This window comes from Dipodomys spectabilis, unplaced genomic scaffold (genome assembly GCF_019054845.1).
Source record: "Dipodomys spectabilis isolate Male_0828 unplaced genomic scaffold, ASM1905484v1 ptg000699l, whole genome shotgun sequence".
NCBI classification, from domain to species: domain Eukaryota; kingdom Metazoa; phylum Chordata; class Mammalia; order Rodentia; family Heteromyidae; genus Dipodomys; species Dipodomys spectabilis.
This window is the reverse complement of record NW_024871376.1, coordinates 651,541-671,106: the sequence shown is the minus strand read 5'-3', so window position 1 is coordinate 671,106 and position 19,566 is coordinate 651,541. Positions and strand designations below refer to the sequence as shown.

Here is a 19,566-nt window from a genome sequence, read left to right as displayed (position 1 = left end):
GCCCACATCCCAGCCTGGTGCTCGGGGCACTGGGAGGCCATGCCTGCTGGACCCGCCCCGGGGCCTTGGATCCTCCTGCAATGAGGTCTGGAGGCTGCCTGGCTCTGCTCCCTCCCCCAGGGCAGGCATCCAGCCTCCCCTTCCTCCCCTCTGCTCACCAGAGACCTTATCGATCAGAGGTCAAACCAATCTCCTCACCCCAGGCCCGGGGGGGGGTGGGGGGGGGGGACCCTGCCCAGCACAGCCTCCATTAATGATTTTCACCCTGGCCCGCTGGACAAGGTGCGCAGAGTGGCCGGTGGCCTTTCCCTAGAACGCCCATTTTTCCTCCATTCCAGCCGCACTCTGAGCACAGCAGTCTGCCGGCAGCAGCGGGCAGCCTCCATGTGTGTCCTTCCGGAAAGCCTGCCGGGCAGGGCCTGGGGTGGGCCCGGGGCCTGCGCTCTTCCACCCGGCCCCCCGCACCTGCTCTGAGGGCCTGCCTAGCCCTGCTCCAGGGAGGGCCCTGGACACACCACTGTCCCAAGTCCATCTGGTCCACGTTACTACAGGCTCTTGGTTCTGCCCCAGGAGGCCACCGGCGAAGGGCTGTGGCAAAGACTAAGGGAAGGCTGAGGGACAAAGGGCCCTCCCGACACGCAGGGCCCAGGGCCGGCCAGGGGTGTGGGAAGCCGCAGAGGGCGCTCTGGAGGAAGCTGGCATGGCACAGAGCCACTGAGCCCCCCCGGGGGGTGCCTGGAGCCATCTCCAGGGCCCCAGAGCCCCCGGCTTGAGCTGGCGCTGCAGCTGGGGAGGGAGCCCGCCCGAGGCCGCTCTGCCCACTCTGCCCACTCACCCTCCAGACAGATGCACAGAACCCCACAGCTGCCAGGAGGCCAGGCAGGGAAAGGTGTCCCTCCGGAGGGGGTGACTCCGCACCTCCACGCCTAGAGCATCCTGCTCCTCACCCCTGCCCCGCCCCCCGGCCTGTCCTTTAAGCTGCCTGGACTATGGATGTATTGACTGGCAGGGCAGAGCCATCAGCCTGCCAGAGGGCACAGCCCGTCGGGCCTGGGCTGAGGCTCAGCCTCCACCTCCTCCAGCATCTGCCTCCTCTAGCTCCTACTTCCTCCCTTCCCCTGCCCGACCGCCCCAAGCCCCTGCGCTTCCTCTTCCTTGAGCCCTCAGGGGGAAAGGGTACCGTTCATGCCTGAGATAAGGATTCTCTCAGTCCAACCAGGAAGGTCTCCAGCCTTTCTCACCATCCGCCCAGTCTCCAGATACCTCCAGTTTTCTCCATCCTTCCCCCCCCCCCCCCCCGTCTCCACCCCCCGGGGTCTCCATCCCCCCTCCCACCCACCCCCGTCTCCTTCCACACACACCCCGATCTCCTCCCCCCCCCCGTCTCCATCCCCCCTCCCACCCCCATCTCCTTCCACCCCCCCAGTCCCCACCCCCCCCGTCTCCTCCCCCCCAGTCCCCACCCCCCCGTCTCCTCCCCCCGTCTCACCCCCCCGTCTCCTCCCCCCCCCCCCCCGTCTCCTTCCACACACACCCCCGTCTCCTCCCCCCCGGTATCCACCCCCCCAGTCCCCACCACCCCCGTCTCCTTCCACACACACCCCCCATCTCCTCCCCCCGGTCTCCACCCCCCCCAGTCCCCACCACCCCTCGGCCTCCTCCCCCCCCCCCCCCCGCCACGGCTGATGGGTCCCTGATGGGCGGCTGGCACACATCCTCTACAAACCTGCACTTGCACATGGAGCCGAGCACAGGCTCACAAGATCCTCACGCATTGCCTTCCTGGAGTGTGCTGCTCTTGGAAACTTGGAGCTGCGACTCCCCAATCCCAGAGCTGTGACAGCCGGGCCGTGTGCCCGGGCTGGGGAGGGCGCCCTTGCCAGCTCCCCTCCCACGGAACACTCCGGCCCCAGACACGGGGCGCACCACGAAGCGGGCATGACGAGCCGGCGATCCGGCTGAACGGCTGCGTGAGTGCTCTTTGTGCAGTGCTCCTTCGCTCCCCGCAGTGGCCCCGAAGAAGGAGGCACGCCTCTTTTCCCCATGTGTAGATGGGAGAGGCATGGAGGGTTGAGGATTCACGACTATTTGCTGAGCAGCTGTCTCCTCCACCAGGGCCTCTGCGTTTGAGCCCCTGAGCCCGAGCCTCAGAGGCGTGAAAGGTGAGCCCGCAGGACCATCCTTAATGCAACCCAGAGGGCCTACCAGGCCTTCGCAATGACCAGCCGCCCGCAGCCCTGCGGCCACGTGCCTGCTGCTGTTTCAGAGTGAGCTGCACTCTCAGGGCAGCCCTGGCCACACCGCAGGGCTTGGCATGCCTTCACACACGCACACACACACACCAGGCAGGGGCAGCCCTGGCCACACCGCAGGGCTTGGCATGCCTTCACACACGCACACACACACACCAGGCAGGGGCAGCCCTGGCCCACAAACACTGAGGTTCTAGGAGGTGGGAGATGGGCAACAAGGGCGTGGACATAGCCACTGGCAGGGAGGGGGGAGGAAAGGACACCTCCCCCCCGGACAGCAGAGCCAGACGGGCCCCCAACACGTGCGGCTACACAAGCCCCTGCACACTGAAGCCGCACTACGGGCTGTTTGGATTTTGTGGCTTTGTTCTGGGTGGTTTTGTTCTGACCCTTTTACAGCCTCCTGCGACCCTTCACCACGACGCCCGGCTGCTAGAGAGCCAGGCAGGTGGCCAGGTGACGGCGGCTGGCAGGCCTCGGGTGCCAAGCCTCTCCTCGGCCCTGCCTCGCCCTCCTCCGGGGCGGTTTCCCCAGACATGGCAGCTGAGCTCCGTGACCGGCCTGAGCCCCGCGGTGTGAGGAAATGCCAGCCCCACGGGTCACGGTCACCCTTGGGACCCACGGCCACAGAGCTGCCCTCTGCCGGGCAGAGGCCGCACCCTACTCCGCTCCAGCCCTCGGCTCGGGCGGTGCCAACCACGAGAAATTTAAAAAATCCACCTCCTTATCAGGGAGTGCGGTGACAGTCTGGGCTGCAGGAATGCTGGCGGGACGCCAGCCCCTCCCCTACGCCCAGGAACGTGGCTGGGAGTGCGGAAGCCTCCCCCTGCGGCCACCACACACCATCTACCCCTAATTCTGGGCCTCACCCCAAGTCAGCACACTCCAGGAGACCAGCACCACCCCTTCCCGCTGGTCCCGGCTCCCATGCCTCTCCCCGGGACCCACACTAAAGACCTGGCCACACACACCTCTCCGCATGGCTCCACCTCCCCGGATGCTTTCTGAACAACTTCAGGATTCCTTCTAGCAACGTCAGCTTGACGGGACCAGCCCTGATCCAGATCCAGAGCCCGGGCGTGACTTCGGGCGCACTAGCTTCCTACCTTCTGGGGTTGAAACTCAGGGCCTCACGCTTGCCAGGCGGTGCTCTGCCACTCGGGCCATGCCTCAGCCCGTGTCTTGCTTTCACTCATTCTTCAGGAAAGGTCTTGCACTTCTGCCTGGGCTGACCTTGGACCGCCAGCCTCCTACTCTCACTCCCAGTGTAGCTGGACGAACGGTGTGAGCCATCCGGCCCAGCTTAACATCCCTGCACGGGTCCTTTGCCCCTTCCTCAGCCAGTCCTCCAATGAGAGCAAGAGACATGTTGTCTCTACCCCTTCTCGGCATGGAGGCTACCAGAGAACAAATTCCTAGAAACTCGGCAGTGGAGGCTGGTTGAGACCAGGGATGGGCCAGCTCCTACTCCCAGGCTACGGAGACACCGGCTCAGGCCAGTTAAGTGTTGAGTGAATGCCTGACCTGAGTGGACGAATAGGAGTGGTTCTCTAAGATATTATCAAGGAGACAGGAGCCAGTGCTTCACGCCTCTAATCCTAGTCACTCAGGAGTCTGAAACCAGTTTGAAGTCAGCTAGGGCAGAAGACTCTGCATGATTCCATCTCCAATTAGCCAACACCAACTTCAGTCTGGAAGTAGGGCTCAAGCAGAAGAGCACCAGCCTTCACCAACATGAGGCCCCATTCAAACCCCAGTGCCAGCAGGTGCGCGCGCACGCGCGCACACACACACACACACACACCAATGCTATGCACTAAGACAGCTCCCATCCTCCTGCTATCCCTCCTGCTGCCCTGGCCAGCTTGAAGGAAGAGTCCACTTAATCCCTGCAGAGTGGCTTGGGGGGGAAGTGGCCCTGTTGGAAGGGGGGCGGGGGGAGCTGCAGCCCCGTCCCCCACCAGGCCTGGCCGGCTTGACCAGCACCAAGACCTAGTGGAGCCTGGCGGCAGGGACAGTGTCAGGCAGGTGCAAAGCCCTGCCGGTGTCATTGTCAGAGCTCAGCCAAGTGCAGAAAAGCAATTTACTGGTCACGCCGCTTGCTCACCGTGGACATTTTTTAAATTCTTCCTATTTCAGCTATCTGTGGTGTCCCAAGCCGTGCAGAGAAGGGATGAAGGGATTTTATTAAATTCCCAGGAGGGTTGGTGGAGGGGGGGGGGCAGGTGGAGTGCACCCGTGTCTGGCACTGAGCAGGCTCATGAAAAAGGCCTGAGCAGGGGCGGCCTGAGTCTGATGGCTGAGGGATGGGAGCGGGGGGGGGGGGGGGGAGGAGGAATGGGGTGCACCCTTCCTGGGAGCGTCAGAATTTCCAAACCGCTGTCCTGCCCAACACTGGGACCTCAGGGCCCCCCTCCTACAAACGAAAAGCCGAGGCTCCCCAGACGGCACAAGGGGCCGGGGTCTGCGTCAGAGTTCCCCGGACGCCCAGCCCTGGGAAAGGTCTGAGCAAGTCCAAACGCTAAGGTCTCCACGAGCCCTGCCAGACGCGGTGCTCTCCTACGTCTGCCCTGCCCAGGCCACGGGCACCTCCGCCAGCCCAGCCTCTGGCGCACCTCGCGCCGCACTCCGGCATTCACACCACCTTGGGCCTTGTGAGCCTCCCAACCTTGCCTGAGACCCCCCGCCTCATTCTTCATCTTTGGGGAGCTGTGGGCTGCCGAGAACCTTCCTCCAGTCACAGCACCTGTGCAGTGTATCAGGGATCCCATTTCCCCCAAGTCCCATCCTGGACTGTTCCAAGGGAGCACAAACTGGGGGTTCAAATACCAGCCCTGCGGGCATGCATGTGAGAGGCCATGATGAGGAAGAGGCAGGGGAGGGCAGGAGGGGGAGGAGAGGGAGGAGAGGGCAGGAGGGGGAGGAGAGGGCAGGGGGAGGGCAGGAGGGGGAGGAGAGGGCAGGGGAGGGCAGGAGGGGGAGGAGAGGGCAGGGGAGGGCAGGGGAGGGGGAGGAGAGGGCAGGAGGGGGAGGAGAGGGCAGGGGAGGGCAGGGGAGGGGAGGGGGAGGGCAGGGGAGGGCAGGAGGGGGAGGAGAGGGCAGGGGGAGGGCAGGGGAGGGGGAGGAGAGGGCAGGAGGGGGAGGAGAGGGCAGGGGAGGGCAGGAGGGGGAGGAGAGGGCAGGGGAGGGCAGGAGGGGGAGGAGAGGGCAGGGGAGGGCAGAGGAGGGGGAGGAGAGGGCAGGGGAGGGCAGAGGAGGGCAGGAGGGGGAGGAGAGGGCAGGGGAGGGCAGGGGAGGGCAGGGGAGGGCAGGAGGGGGAGGAGAGGGCAGGGGAGGGCAGGAGGGGGAGGAGAGGGCAGGGGGAGGGCAGGGGAGGGCAGGAGGGGGAGGAGAGGGCAGGGGAGGGCAGGAGGGGGAGGAGAGGGCAGGGGAGGGCAGGAGGGGGAGGAGAGGGCAGGGGAGGGCAGGGGAGGGGGAGGAGAGGGCAGGAGGGGGAGGAGAGGGCAGGGGAGGGCAGGAGGGGGAGGAGAGGGCAGGGGAGGGCAGGAGGGGGAGGAGAGGGCAGGGGAGGGCAGGGGAGGGGAGGGGAGGGCAGGGGAGGGCAGGAGGGGGAGGAGAGGGCAGGGGAGGGCAGGGGAGGGGGAGGAGAGGGCAGGAGGGGGAGGAGAGGGCAGGGGAGGGCAGGAGGGGGAGGAGAGGGCAGGGGAGGGCAGGAGGGGGAGGAGAGGGCAGGGGAGGGCAGGAGGGGGAGGAGAGGGCAGGAGGGGGAGGAGAGGGCAGGGGAGGGCAGGGGAGGGCAGGAGGGGGAGGAGAGGGCAGGGGAGGGCAGAGGAGGGCAGGAGGGGGAGGAGAGGGCAGGGGAGGGCAGGGGAGGGGGAGGAGAGGGCAGGGGAGGGCAGGGGAGGGCAGGAGGGGGAGGAGAGGGCAGGGGAGGGCAGGGGAGGGCAGGAGGGGGAGGAGAGGGCAGGGGAGGGCAGGGGAGGGCAGGGGAGGGGGAGGAGAGGGCAGGGGAGGGCAGGAGGGGGAGGAGAGGGCAGGGGAGGGCAGGGGAGGGCAGGAGGGGGAGGAGAGGGCAGGGGAGGGCAGGGGAGGGGGAGGAGAGGGCAGGAGGGGGAGGAGAGGGCAGGGGAGGGCAGGGGAGGGCAGGAGGGGGAGGAGAGGGCAGGGGAGGGCAGGGGAGGGGGAGGAGAGGGCAGGAGGGGGAGGAGAGGGCAGGGGAGGGCAGGAGGGGGAGGAGAGGGCAGGGGAGGGCAGGGGAGGGCAGGAGGGGGAGGAGAGGGCAGGGGAGGGCAGGGGAGGGCAGGAGGGGGAGGAGAGGGCAGGGGAGGGCAGGGGAGGGCAGGAGGGGGAGGAGAGGGCAGGGGAGGGCAGGAGGGGGAGGAGAGGGCAGGGGAGGGCAGGGGAGGGGGAGGAGAGGGCAGGAGGGGGAGGAGAGGGCAGGGGAGGGCAGGGGAGGGCAGGAGGGGGAGGAGAGGGCAGGGGAGGGCAGAGGAGGGCAGGAGGGGGAGGAGAGGGCAGGGGAGGGCAGGAGGGGGAGGAGAGGGCAGGGGAGGGCAGGGGAGGGCAGGAGGGGGAGGAGAGGGCAGGGGAGGGCAGGGGAGGGGGAGGAGAGGGCAGGAGGGGGAGGAGAGGGCAGGGGAGGGCAGGGGAGGGCAGGAGGGGGAGGAGAGGGCAGGGGAGGGCAGGGGAGGGGGAGGAGAGGGCAGGAGGGGGAGGAGAGGGCAGGGGAGGGCAGGAGGGGGAGGAGAGGGCAGGGGAGGGCAGGGGAGGGCAGGAGGGGGAGGAGAGGGCAGGGGAGGGCAGGGGAGGGCAGGAGGGGGAGGAGAGGGCAGGGGAGGGCAGGGGAGGGCAGGAGGGGGAGGAGAGGGCAGGGGAGGGCAGGAGGGGGAGGAGAGGGCAGGGGAGGGCAGGGGAGGGGGAGGAGAGGGCAGGAGGGGGAGGAGAGGGCAGGGGAGGGCAGGGGAGGGCAGGAGGGGGAGGAGAGGGCAGGGGAGGGCAGAGGAGGGCAGGAGGGGGAGGAGAGGGCAGGGGAGGGCAGGAGGGGGAGGAGAGGGCAGGGGAGGGTAGGGGAGGGGGAGGAGAGGGCAGGAGGGGGAGGAGAGGGCAGGGGAGGGCAGAGGAGGGCAGGAGGGGGAGGAGAGGGCAGGGGAGGGCAGGGGAGGGGGAGGAGAGGGCAGGAGGGGGAGGAGAGGGCAGGGGAGGGCAGGAGGGGGAGGAGAGGGCAGGGGAGGGCAGGGGAGGGCAGGAGGGGGAGGAGAGGGCAGGGGAGGGCAGGAGGGGGAGGAGAGGGCAGGGGAGGGGAGGGGAGGGCAGGGGAGGGCAGGAGGGGGAGGAGAGGGCAGGGGAGGGCAGGGGAAGGCAGGAGGGGGAGGAGAGGGCAGGGGAGGGCAGGAGGGGGAGGAGAGGGCAGGGGAGGGCAGGGGAGGGCAGGAGGAGGAGGAGAGGGCAGGGGAGGGCAGGGGAGGGGGAGGAGAGGGCAGGAGGGGGAGGAGAGGGCAGGGGAGGGCAGGAGGGGGAGGAGAGGGCAGGGGAGGGCAGGAGGGGGAGGAGAGGGCAGGGGAGGGCAGGGGAGGGCAGGAGGGGGAGGGGGAGGAGGAGGGCAGGGGAGGGCAGGGAGGACAGGAGGAGGAGGAGGACAGGAGGGGGAGGAGGAGGGGCAGGAGGGGGAGGAGGAGGACAGGAGGGGGAGGAGGAGGGCAGGAGGGGGAGGAGGAGGGGCAGGAGGGGGAGGGGGAGGGCAGGAGGGGGAGGAGGAGGGCAGGGGAGGGCAGGGAGGGCAGGAGGAGGGCAGGGGAGGGCAGGGAGGACAGGAGGGGGAGGAGGAGGGCAGGGGAGGACAGGGGAGGGCAGGAGGGGGAGGAGGAGGGCAGGAGGGGGAGGAGGAGGGCAGGAGGGGGAGGAGGAGGGCAGGGGAGGGCAGGGTAGGACAGGAGGGGGAGGAGGAGGGCAGGGGAGGGCAGGGGAGGGCAGGAGGGGGAGGAGGAGGGCAGGAGGGGGAGGAGGAAGACAGGAGGGGGAGGAGGAGGGGCAGGAGAGGGAGGAGGAGGGCAGGAGGGGGAGGGGGAGGGCAGGGGAGGGCAGGAGGGGGAGGAGGAGGGCAGGGGAGGGCAAGGAAGGGCAGCAGGGGGAGGAGGAGGGCAGGGGGAGGGCAGGGGAGGGCAGCAGTGGGAGGAGGAGGGAAGTAGGGGAGGAGGAGGGCAGGAGGGGGAGGAGGAGGGCAGGGGAGGGCAGGGGAGGGCAGGGGAGGGCAGGAGGGGGAGGAGGAGGGAAGGGGAGGGCAGGGGAGGGCAGGAGGAGGGCAGGGGAGGGCAAGGAAGGGCAGCAGGGGGAGGAGGAGGGCAGGGGAGGGCAGGGGAGGGCAGGGGAGGGCAGGGGAGGGCAGGGGAGGGCAGGAGGGGGAGGAGGGGGCAGGGGAGGGCAGGGAGGGCAGGAGGGGGAGGAGGGGGAGGGCAGGGAGGGCAGCAGGGGAGGAGGAGGCTCCTCACCTGTGGGAAGGCTGCTCCTGACAAACCCTGCAGATCCCCAGGACCACCCAGCCCTTTCCTTCCCAGGACGCAGGTTCTGGCTCTGGCCAGGAGGTGGAGGGGGGACGTGGAATCCAGACGTCCTCCCCAGAGACCACCAGGACCACCCAGCAGCCCGCGTCAGGAAGGAGCTCAGCCACAGGCACTCAGGACTTCGGTGCCGGGTGCAAGAGGAGCCCAGCTCCTCTGCCCAGGTCCTCAACCTCTAGAGGAGTGCTGTCCAAGCCAGACAAGCAGAGTCGCCGCCTGCCCTCTGCTCAGGACTCTGCCGCAGGCCAGGAGCCCAGGCCTGGCACAGCCTCTCTCCCTGACACCGGCTGTCCCCTGCCCCGTCCCCCCCACCCCCATCACGGGTCACGTGATCACATCTGCACTGGCAAACAGCCAGTCCAAAGTTACTGTCTCCAGTTGTATTGATTCAAGGAGTCACTGGGGACACTAGCCTGGCCAAGAGAAGGAAAGGGTTCATCAGTCTGTCCATCTACACATCCTGCCAGCCCTGGCCCCAACTGGCTGCCCGGTCCGGTGCCTGCCTGCTCTCGGGATGAGGAGACACTTGAGGAACACGCCCCGCACCCAACACATCACACACCTAGCAGAAAAGCAGGAGGGCTCTCCCATGCCCAGAGCTTTCTGGGTGTCTGCAGCATTCAAGGCCCCAGCACTGGGGACACCTGCCTGGGTGGAGAGACGTCAGAGGCCTGTGCCCAGCCCCTCCCATGACCCCAACCCTCCTGGCGGCGGGTGCTGGGTGGCTGGAGGCTGGGGAAGTTGGCTCTTCCTATTCCCTCCACTCCCCCGGCTGAGAAGCCCTGGTCTGGTTCTAATCGGGCTGAAGTCGGCTCCCTCCTCCCCCCTTTTCCCTTCATTTCCACGGCGCTGGAAGCCAGTGCGTTCCAACTGTCTGCATGCCAAGACCTTCCTGAGTCTGAAAGCTGCTGAAGTAACAGATCAGATTTTAGCAAGTGCTTTCCAGGCTGAGCGCCAAGCCCTCTTCTGATTCTCGGAGAGCAGTGAGCAGGGCACAGCAGAGCAGAGAGCAGAGAACAGAGAACAGGACACAGCAGAGAGCAGAGAGCAGAGCAGAGCAGAGCAGAGAGCAGAGCAGAGCAGAGCAGAGCAGAGCAGAGCAGAGCAGAGAGCAGAGCAGAGCAGAGCAGAGAGCAGAGCAGAGCAGAGAGCAGAGCAGAGAGCAGAGCAGAGCAGAGAGCAGAGAGCAGAGCAGAGAGCAGAGCAGAGCAGAGCAGAGCAGAGCAGAGCAGAGCAGAGCAGAGAGCAGAGCAGAGCAGAGCAGAGCAGAGCAGAGCAGAGCAGAGAGCAGAGCAGAGCAGAGCAGAGAGCAGAGCAGAGCAGAGAGCAGAGCAGAGAGCAGAGCAGAGCAGAGAGCAGAGCAGAGCAGAGAGCAGAGCAGAGCAGAGCAGAGAGCAGAGCAGAGCAGAGAGCAGAGCAGAGCAGAGCAGAGAGCAGAGCAGAGCAGAGAGCAGAGCAGAGCAGAGCAGAGCAGAGAGCAGAGCAGAGCAGAGAGCAGAGCAGAGAGCAGAGAGCAGAGCAGAGAGCAGAGCAGAGCAGAGCAGAGCAGAGCAGAGCAGAGCAGAGCAGAGCAGAGAGCAGATAAGAGCAGAGCAGAGCAGAGCAGAGCAGAGCAGAGAGCAGAGCAGAGCAGAGCAGAGCAGAGAGCAGAGCAGAGCAGAGAGCAGAGCAGAGCAGAGCAGAGCAGAGCAGAGCAGAGCAGAGAGCAGAGCAGAGCAGAGCAGAGCAGAGAGCAGAGCAGAGAGCAGAGAGCAGAGCAGAGAGCAGAGCAGAGAGCACAGCAGAGCAGAGAGCAGAGAGCAGAGCAGAACAGAGCAGAGCAGAGAGCAGAGCAGAGCAGAGCAGAGCAGAGCAGAGCAGAGAGCAGAGCAGAGAGCAGAGCAGAGAGCAGAGCAGAGCAGAGCAGAGCAGAGCAGAGAGCAGAGCAGAGAGCAGAGCAGAGAGCAGAGCAGAGCAGAGCAGAGCAGAGCAGAGAGCAGAGCAGAGCAGAGAGCAGAGCAGAGAGCAGAGCAGAGCAGAGCAGAGAGCAGAGCAGAGCAGAGCAGAGCAGAGAGCAGAGCAGAGCAGAGCAGAGCAGAGAGCAGAGCAGAGAGCAGAGAGCAGAGCAGAGAGCAGAGCAGAGAGCACAGCAGAGCAGAGAGCAGAGAGCAGAGCAGAGCAGAGCAGAGCAGAGAGCAGAGCAGAGCAGAGCAGAGCAGAGCAGAGCAGAGCAGAGAGCAGAGCAGAGAGCAGAGCAGAGAGCAGAGCAGAGCAGAGCAGAGCAGAGCAGAGCAGAGAGCAGAGCAGAGCAGAGCAGAGCAGAGCAGAGCAGAGCAGAGCAGAGCAGAGCAGAGAGCAGAGCAGAGCAGAGCAGAGCAGAGAGCAGAGCAGAGAGCAGAGAGCAGAGCAGAGAGCAGAGCAGAGAGCACAGCAGAGCAGAGAGCAGAGAGCAGAGCAGAGCAGAGCAGAGCAGAGAGCAGAGCAGAGCAGAGCAGAGCAGAGCAGAGCAGAGCAGAGCAGAGCAGAGAGCAGAGCAGAGCAGAGCAGAGCAGAGCAGAGCAGAGAGCAGAGCAGAGCAGAGCAGAGCAGAGCAGAGCAGAGAGCAGAGCAGAGCAGAGCAGAGCAGAGCAGAGAGCAGAGCAGAGCAGAGAGCAGAGCAGAGAGCAGAGCAGAGCAGAGCAGAGAGCAGAGCAGAGCAGAGCAGAGCAGAGCAGAGCAGAGAGCAGAGCAGAGAGCAGAGCAGAGAGCAGAGCAGAGAGCAGAGCAGAGCAGAGCAGAGAGCAGAGCAGAGAGCAGAGCAGAGCAGAGCAGAGCAGAGAGCAGAGCAGAGCAGAGAGCAGAGCAGAGCAGAGCAGAGCAGAGAGCAGAGCAGAGCAGAGCAGAGCAGAGCAGAGCAGAGCAGAGCAGAGAGCAGAGCAGAGCAGAGAGCAGAGCAGAGAGCAGAGCAGAGCAGAGCAGAGAGCAGAGCAGAGCAGAGAGCAGAGCAGAGCAGAGCAGAGCAGAGAGCAGAGCAGAGCAGAGCAGAGCAGAGAGCAGAGCAGAGCAGAGCAGAGCAGAGCAGAGAGCAGAGCAGAGAGCAGAGCAGAGCAGAGAGCAGAGCAGAGAGCAGAGCAGAGCAGAGCAGAGAGCAGAGCAGAGCAGAGCAGAGCAGAGCAGAGAGCAGAGCAGAGAGCAGAGCAGAGCAGAGCAGAGAGCAGAGCAGAGAGCAGAGCAGAGCAGAGCAGAGCAGAGAGCAGAGCAGAGCAGAGCAGAGCAGAGCAGAGCAGAGAGCAGAGCAGAGCAGAGCAGAGCAGAGAGCAGAGCAGAGCAGAGCAGAGCAGAGCAGAGCAGAGCAGAGAGCAGAGCAGAGCAGAGCAGAGCAGAGAGCAGAGCAGAGCAGAGCAGAGCAGAGCAGAGAGCAGAGAGCAGAGCAGAGAGCAGAGCAGAGCAGAGCAGAGAGCAGAGCAGAGCAGAGCAGAGCAGAGCAGAGCAGAGAGCAGAGCAGAGCAGAGAGCAGAGCAGAGCAGAGAGCAGAGCAGAGCAGAGCAGAGAGCAGAGCAGAGCAGAGAGCAGAGCAGAGAGCAGAGAGCAGAGCAGAGCAGAGCAGAGCAGAGCAGAGCAGAGAGCAGAGCAGAGCAGAGAGCAGAGAGCAGAGCAGAGCAGAGCAGAGAGCAGAGCAGAGCAGAGCAGAGCAGAGAGCAGAGCAGAGCAGAGCAGAGCAGAGAGCAGAGCAGAGCAGAGAGCAGAGAGCAGAGCAGAGCAGAGCAGAGCAGAGCAGAGCAGAGAGCAGAGCAGAGCAGAGAGCAGAGAGCAGAGCAGGAGCAGAGCAGAGCAGAGCAGAGAGCAGAGCAGAGCAGAGCAGAGCAGAGCAGAGCAGAGCAGAGCAGAGAGCAGAGCAGAGCAGAGCAGAGAGCAGAGCAGAGCAGAGCAGAGCAGAGAGCAGAGCAGAGCAGAGCAGAGCAGAGCAGAGCAGAGCAGAGAGCAGAGCAGAGCAGAGCAGAGCAGAGCAGAGAGCAGAGCAGAGCAGAGCAGAGAGCAGAGCAGAGCAGAGCAGAGCAGAGCAGAGCAGAGCAGAGCAGAGAGCAGAGCAGAGCAGAGCAGAGCAGAGAGCAGAGCAGAGCAGAGAGCAGAGCAGAGCAGAGCAGAGCAGAGCAGAGAGCAGAGCAGAGCAGAGAGCAGAGAGCAGAGCAGAGCAGAGAGCAGAGCAGAGCAGAGCAGAGAGCAGAGCAGAGCAGAGCAGAGCAGAGCAGAGCAGAGCAGAGAGCAGAGCAGAGCAGAGCAGAGCAGAGCAGAGAGCAGAGCAGAGCAGAGCAGAGCAGAGAGCAGAGCAGAGCAGAGCAGAGCAGAGCAGAGAGCAGAGCAGAGCAGAGCAGAGAGCAGAGCAGAGCAGAGCAGAGCAGAGCAGAGCAGAGAGCAGAGCAGAGCAGAGCAGAGCAGAGCAGAGAGCAGAGCAGAGCAGAGCAGAGCAGAGAGCAGAGCAGAGCAGAGCAGAGCAGAGAGCAGAGCAGAGCAGAGCAGAGCAGAGCAGAGAGCAGAGCAGAGCAGAGCAGAGAGCAGAGCAGAGCAGAGCAGAGCAGAGAGCAGAGCAGAGCAGAGCAGAGAGCAGAGCAGAGCAGAGCAGAGCAGAGCAGAGAGCAGAGCAGAGCAGAGCAGAGCAGAGCAGAGAGCAGAGCAGAGCAGAGCAGAGCAGAGCAGAGAGCAGAGCAGAGCAGAGCAGAGCAGAGAGCAGAGAGCAGAGAGCAGAGCAGAGCAGAGAGCAGAGCAGAGCAGAGCAGAGCAGAGCAGAGAGCAGAGCAGAGCAGAGCAGAGCAGAGCAGAGAGCAGAGCAGAGAGCAGAGCAGAGCAGAGCAGAGAGCAGAGCAGAGAGCAGAGCAGAGCAGAGAGCAGAGCAGAGCAGAGAGCAGAGCAGAGCAGAGCAGAGCAGAGCAGAGAGGAGAGCAGAGCAGAGCAGAGAGCAGAGCAGAGAGCAGAGCAGAGCAGAGCAGAGAGCAGAGCAGAGCAGAGAGCAGAGCAGAGCAGAGCAGAGCAGAGCAGAGAGCAGAGCAGAGCAGAGCAGAGCAGAGAGCAGAGCAGAGCAGAGCAGAGAGCAGAGCAGAGCAGAGCAGAGAGCAGAGCAGAGCAGAGCAGAGAGCAGAGCAGAGCAGAGCAGAGCAGAGCAGAGCAGAGCAGAGAGCAGAGCAGAGCAGAGCAGAGCAGAGCAGAGCAGAGAGCAAGAGCAGAGCAGCAGAGCAGAGCAGAGCAGAGCAGAGAGCAGAGCAGAGCAGAGCAGAGCAGAGAGCAGAGCAGAGCAGAGCAGAGAGCAGAGCAGAGCAGAGCAGAGAGCAGAGCAGAGCAGAGCAGAGCAGAGAGCAGAGCAGAGCAGAGCAGAGCAGAGCAGAGCAGAGCAGAGAGCAGAGCAGAGCAGAGCAGAGCAGAGCAGAGCAGAGCAGAGAGCAGAGCAGAGAGCAGAGCAGAGCAGAGCAGAGAGCAGAGCAGAGCAGAGAGCAGAGCAGAGAGCAGAGCAGAGCAGAGCAGAGCAGAGAGCAGAGCAGAGCAGAGCAGAGCAGAGCAGAGAGCAGAGCAGAGCAGAGCAGAGCAGAGCAGAGCAGAGAGCAGAGCAGAGCAGAGCAGAGCAGAGCAGAGCAGAGCAGAGCAGAGAGCAGAGCAGAGCAGAGCAGAGCAGAGAGCAGAGCAGAGCAGAGCGCACGGGCGGGCGAGGAGCTGGCGGGCAGTGGAGGGCTGAGCCCACCTAGGGAGGCCTGGAGCAAAGGGTCTCCCCCTCCTCTCTGTGGTTCTCTCTTCCTCCCCCTCTCTCCTCTCTCCTCTCCTCTCTCCTCTCTCCTCTCTCTCCTCTCTTCCTCTCTCTCCTCCTCTCTTCCTCTCTTCTCTTCCTCTCTCTTCTCTTCCTCTCTCCTCTCTTCCTCTCTCCCTCTCTCCCGTCTCCTCTTCCCCCCCCTCTGCACCGCACACCCCTTTGCCCGCTGCTCCCGCGCGCGCGCCGCCTTTTTGTCCGGAGCGCGGGGTGCGGAGGGGCGGCCGCGGGCCCCGGGTCGGAGCTGCGCTCGGGCGCCGCGCAGAGGGCGCGGGGCGGGGCGGCGCGGGGCGGGGCGGCGCGGGGAGGCCCGCACGGCCGGCGCCCCGGGAACAGGTGCACGGGCGGGCGGAGGGGCGGACGCGCGGGCGGCGCCCACCTACCTGGACCTGGAGGCACAGCAGCAGGACGTGCAGACACCTGCGGAGAGAGGGCAGGCGTCAGGCCGGGGCCGGGGCCGGGGCCGGGGCCGGGGCCGGGGCCGGGCGGGCGGGCGGGCGCTTACAGGCCGGAGCCGGCGGAGGGCGCGGGACGCATGGCGGGGCGCGGGCGGGCGCGGGCGCGGCGGCTGCTAGCCGAGCCTGCACATGTCCTCTCCGCGCGGCCGGGGCCGGGCGCCGCCGCCGCCGCCGCCGCCGCCGCCGGGCCGGCTGCTGCTGCTGCTCCGGGGCGGCCCGCGGCGCGCCCTGCAGCATGGGCGCCCTCGGGGCCGGCGCGGGGGCTGCGGGCGCCCGGCCGGGGCCGGGGCCGGGGCCGGGGCGGGGGCGCGCGCGCGCCGTCCGGGCGTCTGCGGGAGGCCGGCCGTCGGCTCAGTCCGGGGGCGGCGCGCGCTCCGGGGCCGGGGCCGGGGCCGCCCGGCGGGGTCCGCGCTCCGGGGCCCGGGCGCACGGCGGGGTCAGCGCTCCGGGGCCGGGGCCGGGGCCGGGGCGCGCGGGGGCAGCGCGGACGCGTCACGGCCGCTCCGTCCGGGCGCCCTGCGGCTCATGTCTCCTCCTCCGAGTCTCCCCGGCCGTGCGCATCGCCGCCTCCTCCGCCGGCGGCGGCCGGGGCGTTTTCTACGCGCGGGCGGCGGGGGGCGGGGGCCGGGGGCGGGCCCGGGCCGGGCGCACAATGGGGATGCGGCCGGGCCCCCCCTCGGGGCGCGGCCGGCCGGGCGCTGGGCTCCGCGCTCGCCCCGGTGCGCCGCGCCCACATCAAAGGCGGCTGCGGGGCTCCGGGCCGGGCGGCCGCTCCGAGGGCCAGAGCTGCGGGGCCGCCCGCGCTGGGAGCCGTCGGAGTCGGAACCGCGCCGCGCCGCGCCGCAGGGCAGACGGTGGGGCGCTGGGGCCGGGCAGGGCGCGGGGCCGGGGCGCGGGGACCGGGCAGGGCGCGGGGCCGGGAGGGGCGCGGGGCCGGGGCGCGGGGGCCGGGCAGGGCGCGGGGCCGGGGCGCGGGGACCGGGCAGGGCGCGGGGCCGGGCAGGGCGCGGGGGCCGGGCAGGGCGCGGGGCCGGGGCGCGGGGACCGGGCAGGGCGCGGGGCCGGGCGGGGCGCGGGGCCGGGGCGCGGGGGCCGGGCGGGGCGCGGGGCCGGGGCGCGGGGACCGGGCAGGGCGCGGGGCCGGGCGGGGCGCGGGGCCGGGCGGGGCGCGGGGCCGGGGCGCGGGGGCCGGGCAGGGCGCGGGGCCGGGGCGCGGGGACCGGGCAGGGCGCGGGGCCGGGCGGGGCGCGGGGCCGGGGCGCGGGGGCCGGGCAGGGCGCGGGGCCGGGCGGGGCGCGGGGCCGGGGCGCGGGGACCGGGCAGGGCGCGCCCTTCGCACACCTTGGCTGAGCGCACTCGCTCGCACCCCGGCCGACGCAGGGAACCAGGAGCGAGGCGGAGCGGAGCGGGCGGGTACTTTGGGTTGGATGGGTTGGAGGGGCTGGAGATGCGGATCAGGTCAGAGCCGGGTGCGGGACGGCGCCCGAGGGGTCGGGCTCGACCCCCAAAGAGCTCCACCCGCCCCGAGTCCACGCAAGCTTGTGGCTTCCCGCGGGGCCGCGGCGCTGTGCAGTGCGGTGCGGTGCGCCCTCTCCTCCTCCGTCCCCGGGGCGTTTCTCCTCGGCCCCGCGGGATCCCGCCCCGCTCCTCGGCAGGAGAATCGGCTCTGGCAGCGCGCGGCCGCCACCTAGGGGCTGCAGAGGCGGCCGGGACCCCGCCCTGGCCCAGGGCGCGGACCCCGCCGTGCGCCCCGCCCCGCACCCGCTCTCCGCGCCCCATTGCTCCTGCCCCGCGCCCCGACCCCCGCGCTCTGCGCCCCGCCTCCGTGCCCTGGTCCCCGCGCCCCACCCCGCCCCGCCCTGGCCCCCGCGCCCCAGCCCTGCGCCCGGGCCCGCGCTCTGCGCCCCTGCTCCGTGCCCTGGTCCCTGCGCCCCACCCCGCCCCGCCCTGGCCCCCGCGCCCCGGTCCCCGCGCCCCAGCCCTCCACCCGCGCCCGCGCTCTGCTCCCCGGCTCCGTGCCCTGGTCCCCGCGCCCCACCCCGCGCATCCTGGCCCCCGCGCCTCGCGCCCCGCCCCGGCCCTCGCGGGATCGCAACTGGGCTCGGTCTGGTCAGCGACTGGCCGGCCCTCTTTGCCCTCCTCTGCCCGCACTGAGAAGGCTGCGGGTTCCCTGGAGGACTCCAGTTCCCCGGGGAGGACTCCAAGTTCCCAGGACAGGGAGCCGCTCACCGCCCCTCACCCTGTCCTCCAGCCCTTCAACGCCGCCCGGGTAGACCCTGCCCTTGGCCCGGGCTCGGCCAGCCTGGACAGCTCCGCTCCGGACCGGGGCTAAGCCACAGAGGTCGCGGTGGGGAGGAAACCGAGACCGGCTCCGATGGCGGGCTTGGGGTCCCCACGTACCCCAGGACCGACCCCGGGCACTTGAACCTCTCAAGGAGAATAGCTTTTTGCCGAGCACCCAGGTGCCGGGCCGGATTTACTCTGGCAGACCTTCTGATGGCCAGACCAGTCTGGTGAAAAGCTGCTGACCAGGGGGGGATGGACAGGGTTCACCGTGTCCCCTGGCCTTTCTGCAGCTCTGGAGTCTGAAGTCAGGGCCTCGCTCTCGTCTACTGGCTGGGCTGCAACCGCGTGAGCTGCCACCCGCTGGCTACAAGGCCAGATGGGGTCTGACTCTTCTGCCCAGGATGCCCAACTCCAGCCCTCCAGCCAGCCTCCTGGATGGCTAGGGTTAAAGTCTAGGGTAGCAGAGCCCAGATACATACTTTCTTCTGTGTTGGTCATGAGCTTGAAAGCAGGGCAAGGGCCCTGTCTCTTGGAGCTCAAGGCTAGTGCTCTGCCACTTTGACCCGCAGCTCCCCCTTCTTTACTGGTTACAGACCAACCTCGCAGAGAATTTCCCACCTGCTCTGCTCTGGAACGGCATGGGTCTGCGGATCTTAGCCTCCTGAGCAGCTAGGATTACAGGTGTGGTATGATCCACCAGGGCCCAGCCAGCTACATGCTGTTTACTGCAAGCATCTCAAGTGTGTGCACTTCAGCTTTGGCAAAACCGTTTGAACAGACCCGAGGCCAGCTTCCCACTTCCAGCCACGGGTACTGTCTTGCCTAAGGGCAACCAGACAGGTCTGTGATCCTTCCCACTGACCCTTACCTTGCCACTACTCGTTTGAAACTAAGGGTTTAGCTGTGCAGTAGCATGGTCGAGGTCACTGGCTTGCTCTCTAAAGTGTTGGAAGTCAGCTCTAGATAGGCCAGTTCTGGCAGAAGGCAACGCTTCAACAGCTAAGGAAATGCAAGCCCTGCAGGTCTTAACTTTACTTGGCTTACCTACATCCCTAGAACTCGGGGGCACAGAGTGCATTGCCATTTCTCTTCTGCCTACCCCTCAAATGTGAGAAAACCATCTGACGTGCATCTGAAGACTTGATTCTGCAAGCCAGTGACTCAACACAGCCTCCAAGGGCTGGTCCCAGAGCCCGAGGGGCAGATCCAAGGCAGCCCGTACCTGTAAGCTTAGCTACTTAAAGGGAAAGTCCGTCTTTTCTCCAATTAACCAGCAACACGTTGGAAGGAGCAGCGGCCTTTAATAAAGCTAAGGGGCAGTGCTCGGTTCTGAGCTCAAGCCCCAGTACTGTACAAAACCAGCTTCAGAATTTAGTATTTCTACTTTCACGCCATGAGTCAGGGCAATGTTTTGGGTCAAGAACTAATACAAGGGAACGAATTATGTCTAGAATCCAGAACAGCCCTTTTTCCCCCCCTGCAACTTCACAAAGCTCAAGATGGTCTACAACAGTTAACTACTCACACATTCGCTGAAGCTGGTGTTAAGTCAAAACTAGTCTTGTGATAAGCCAATATAAACTTTGGGGCATTGGCACAACCTGGACGGAAGGTCCAAGATGCTGAGTGCAGGGGATTTCCTTCACTGTAAGGAAAAGCTTCTGACCCTGCTCCCCCAGCAGTCTGACCAAAGCCTGGTGCACAAGCAAGCTCCCACTAACAACACTGCCCCCTTGCGGCCTGTGCCACGCATGTGCCAGCAGTACCGGGGACACTAAGACCTCACCCTCAAGGCAAGATGTTTGCCCATTGTTGGAGGTACCGCACTTGAGCCACAGCTCCACTTTGGTATTTTTAGAAAGCTTTGGCTATGACCCAGCCATACCACTGGTGGGCATCTACCTTGAACATGAGCCAGGATCTAAGAACACCTGCACATCTGTGTTCACTGTTGCACTAGCCAAAGGCCCAAGGAAGCCCAGATGTACTTATTTGTGCTGTACTTGTACACGGCCATCTGCAAGGAAGTGGATGGACCCAGAACCATGCTGAGGTAAGGCAAGCCCGGAAATATGAACGGCCTGCTGGATGCACTAGGATATTATACAGGATTCTGGATACAGCCAGACCGAGAGGATACTTAGAAAAACACAAGGGCACAACGCTAAGTACCAAACATTCATAGTGAAACTTAAAGGAACAAGAAACCTTTCCCTCTTCATTTCTAGCTTTTAATGATTGCCTTCCTGTCAGTCATATTCAAGAGT

The 19,566-nt window shown here is 66.3% G+C and overlaps 1 protein-coding gene across 1 annotated transcript in view; it reads right to left on the bottom strand.

Moving 5' to 3' along the window:
• The window catches only part of Fgf18 (fibroblast growth factor 18), a 41,986-nt gene extending 26,771 nt beyond the window's left edge, over positions 1–15,215 (bottom strand). The window contains exons 1-2 of the mRNA XM_042672347.1: positions 15,061–15,215; positions 14,939–14,975 (exon numbers count right to left, since the gene is read on the bottom strand). Of these exons, the coding sequence (XP_042528281.1) occupies positions 14,939–14,975; positions 15,061–15,092 (69 nt within the window). The 5' untranslated portion in view covers positions 15,093–15,215. The remainder of the gene's footprint in view (positions 1–14,938; positions 14,976–15,060) is intronic.
• Between the last annotated feature and the right edge of the window lie 4,351 nt (positions 15,216–19,566).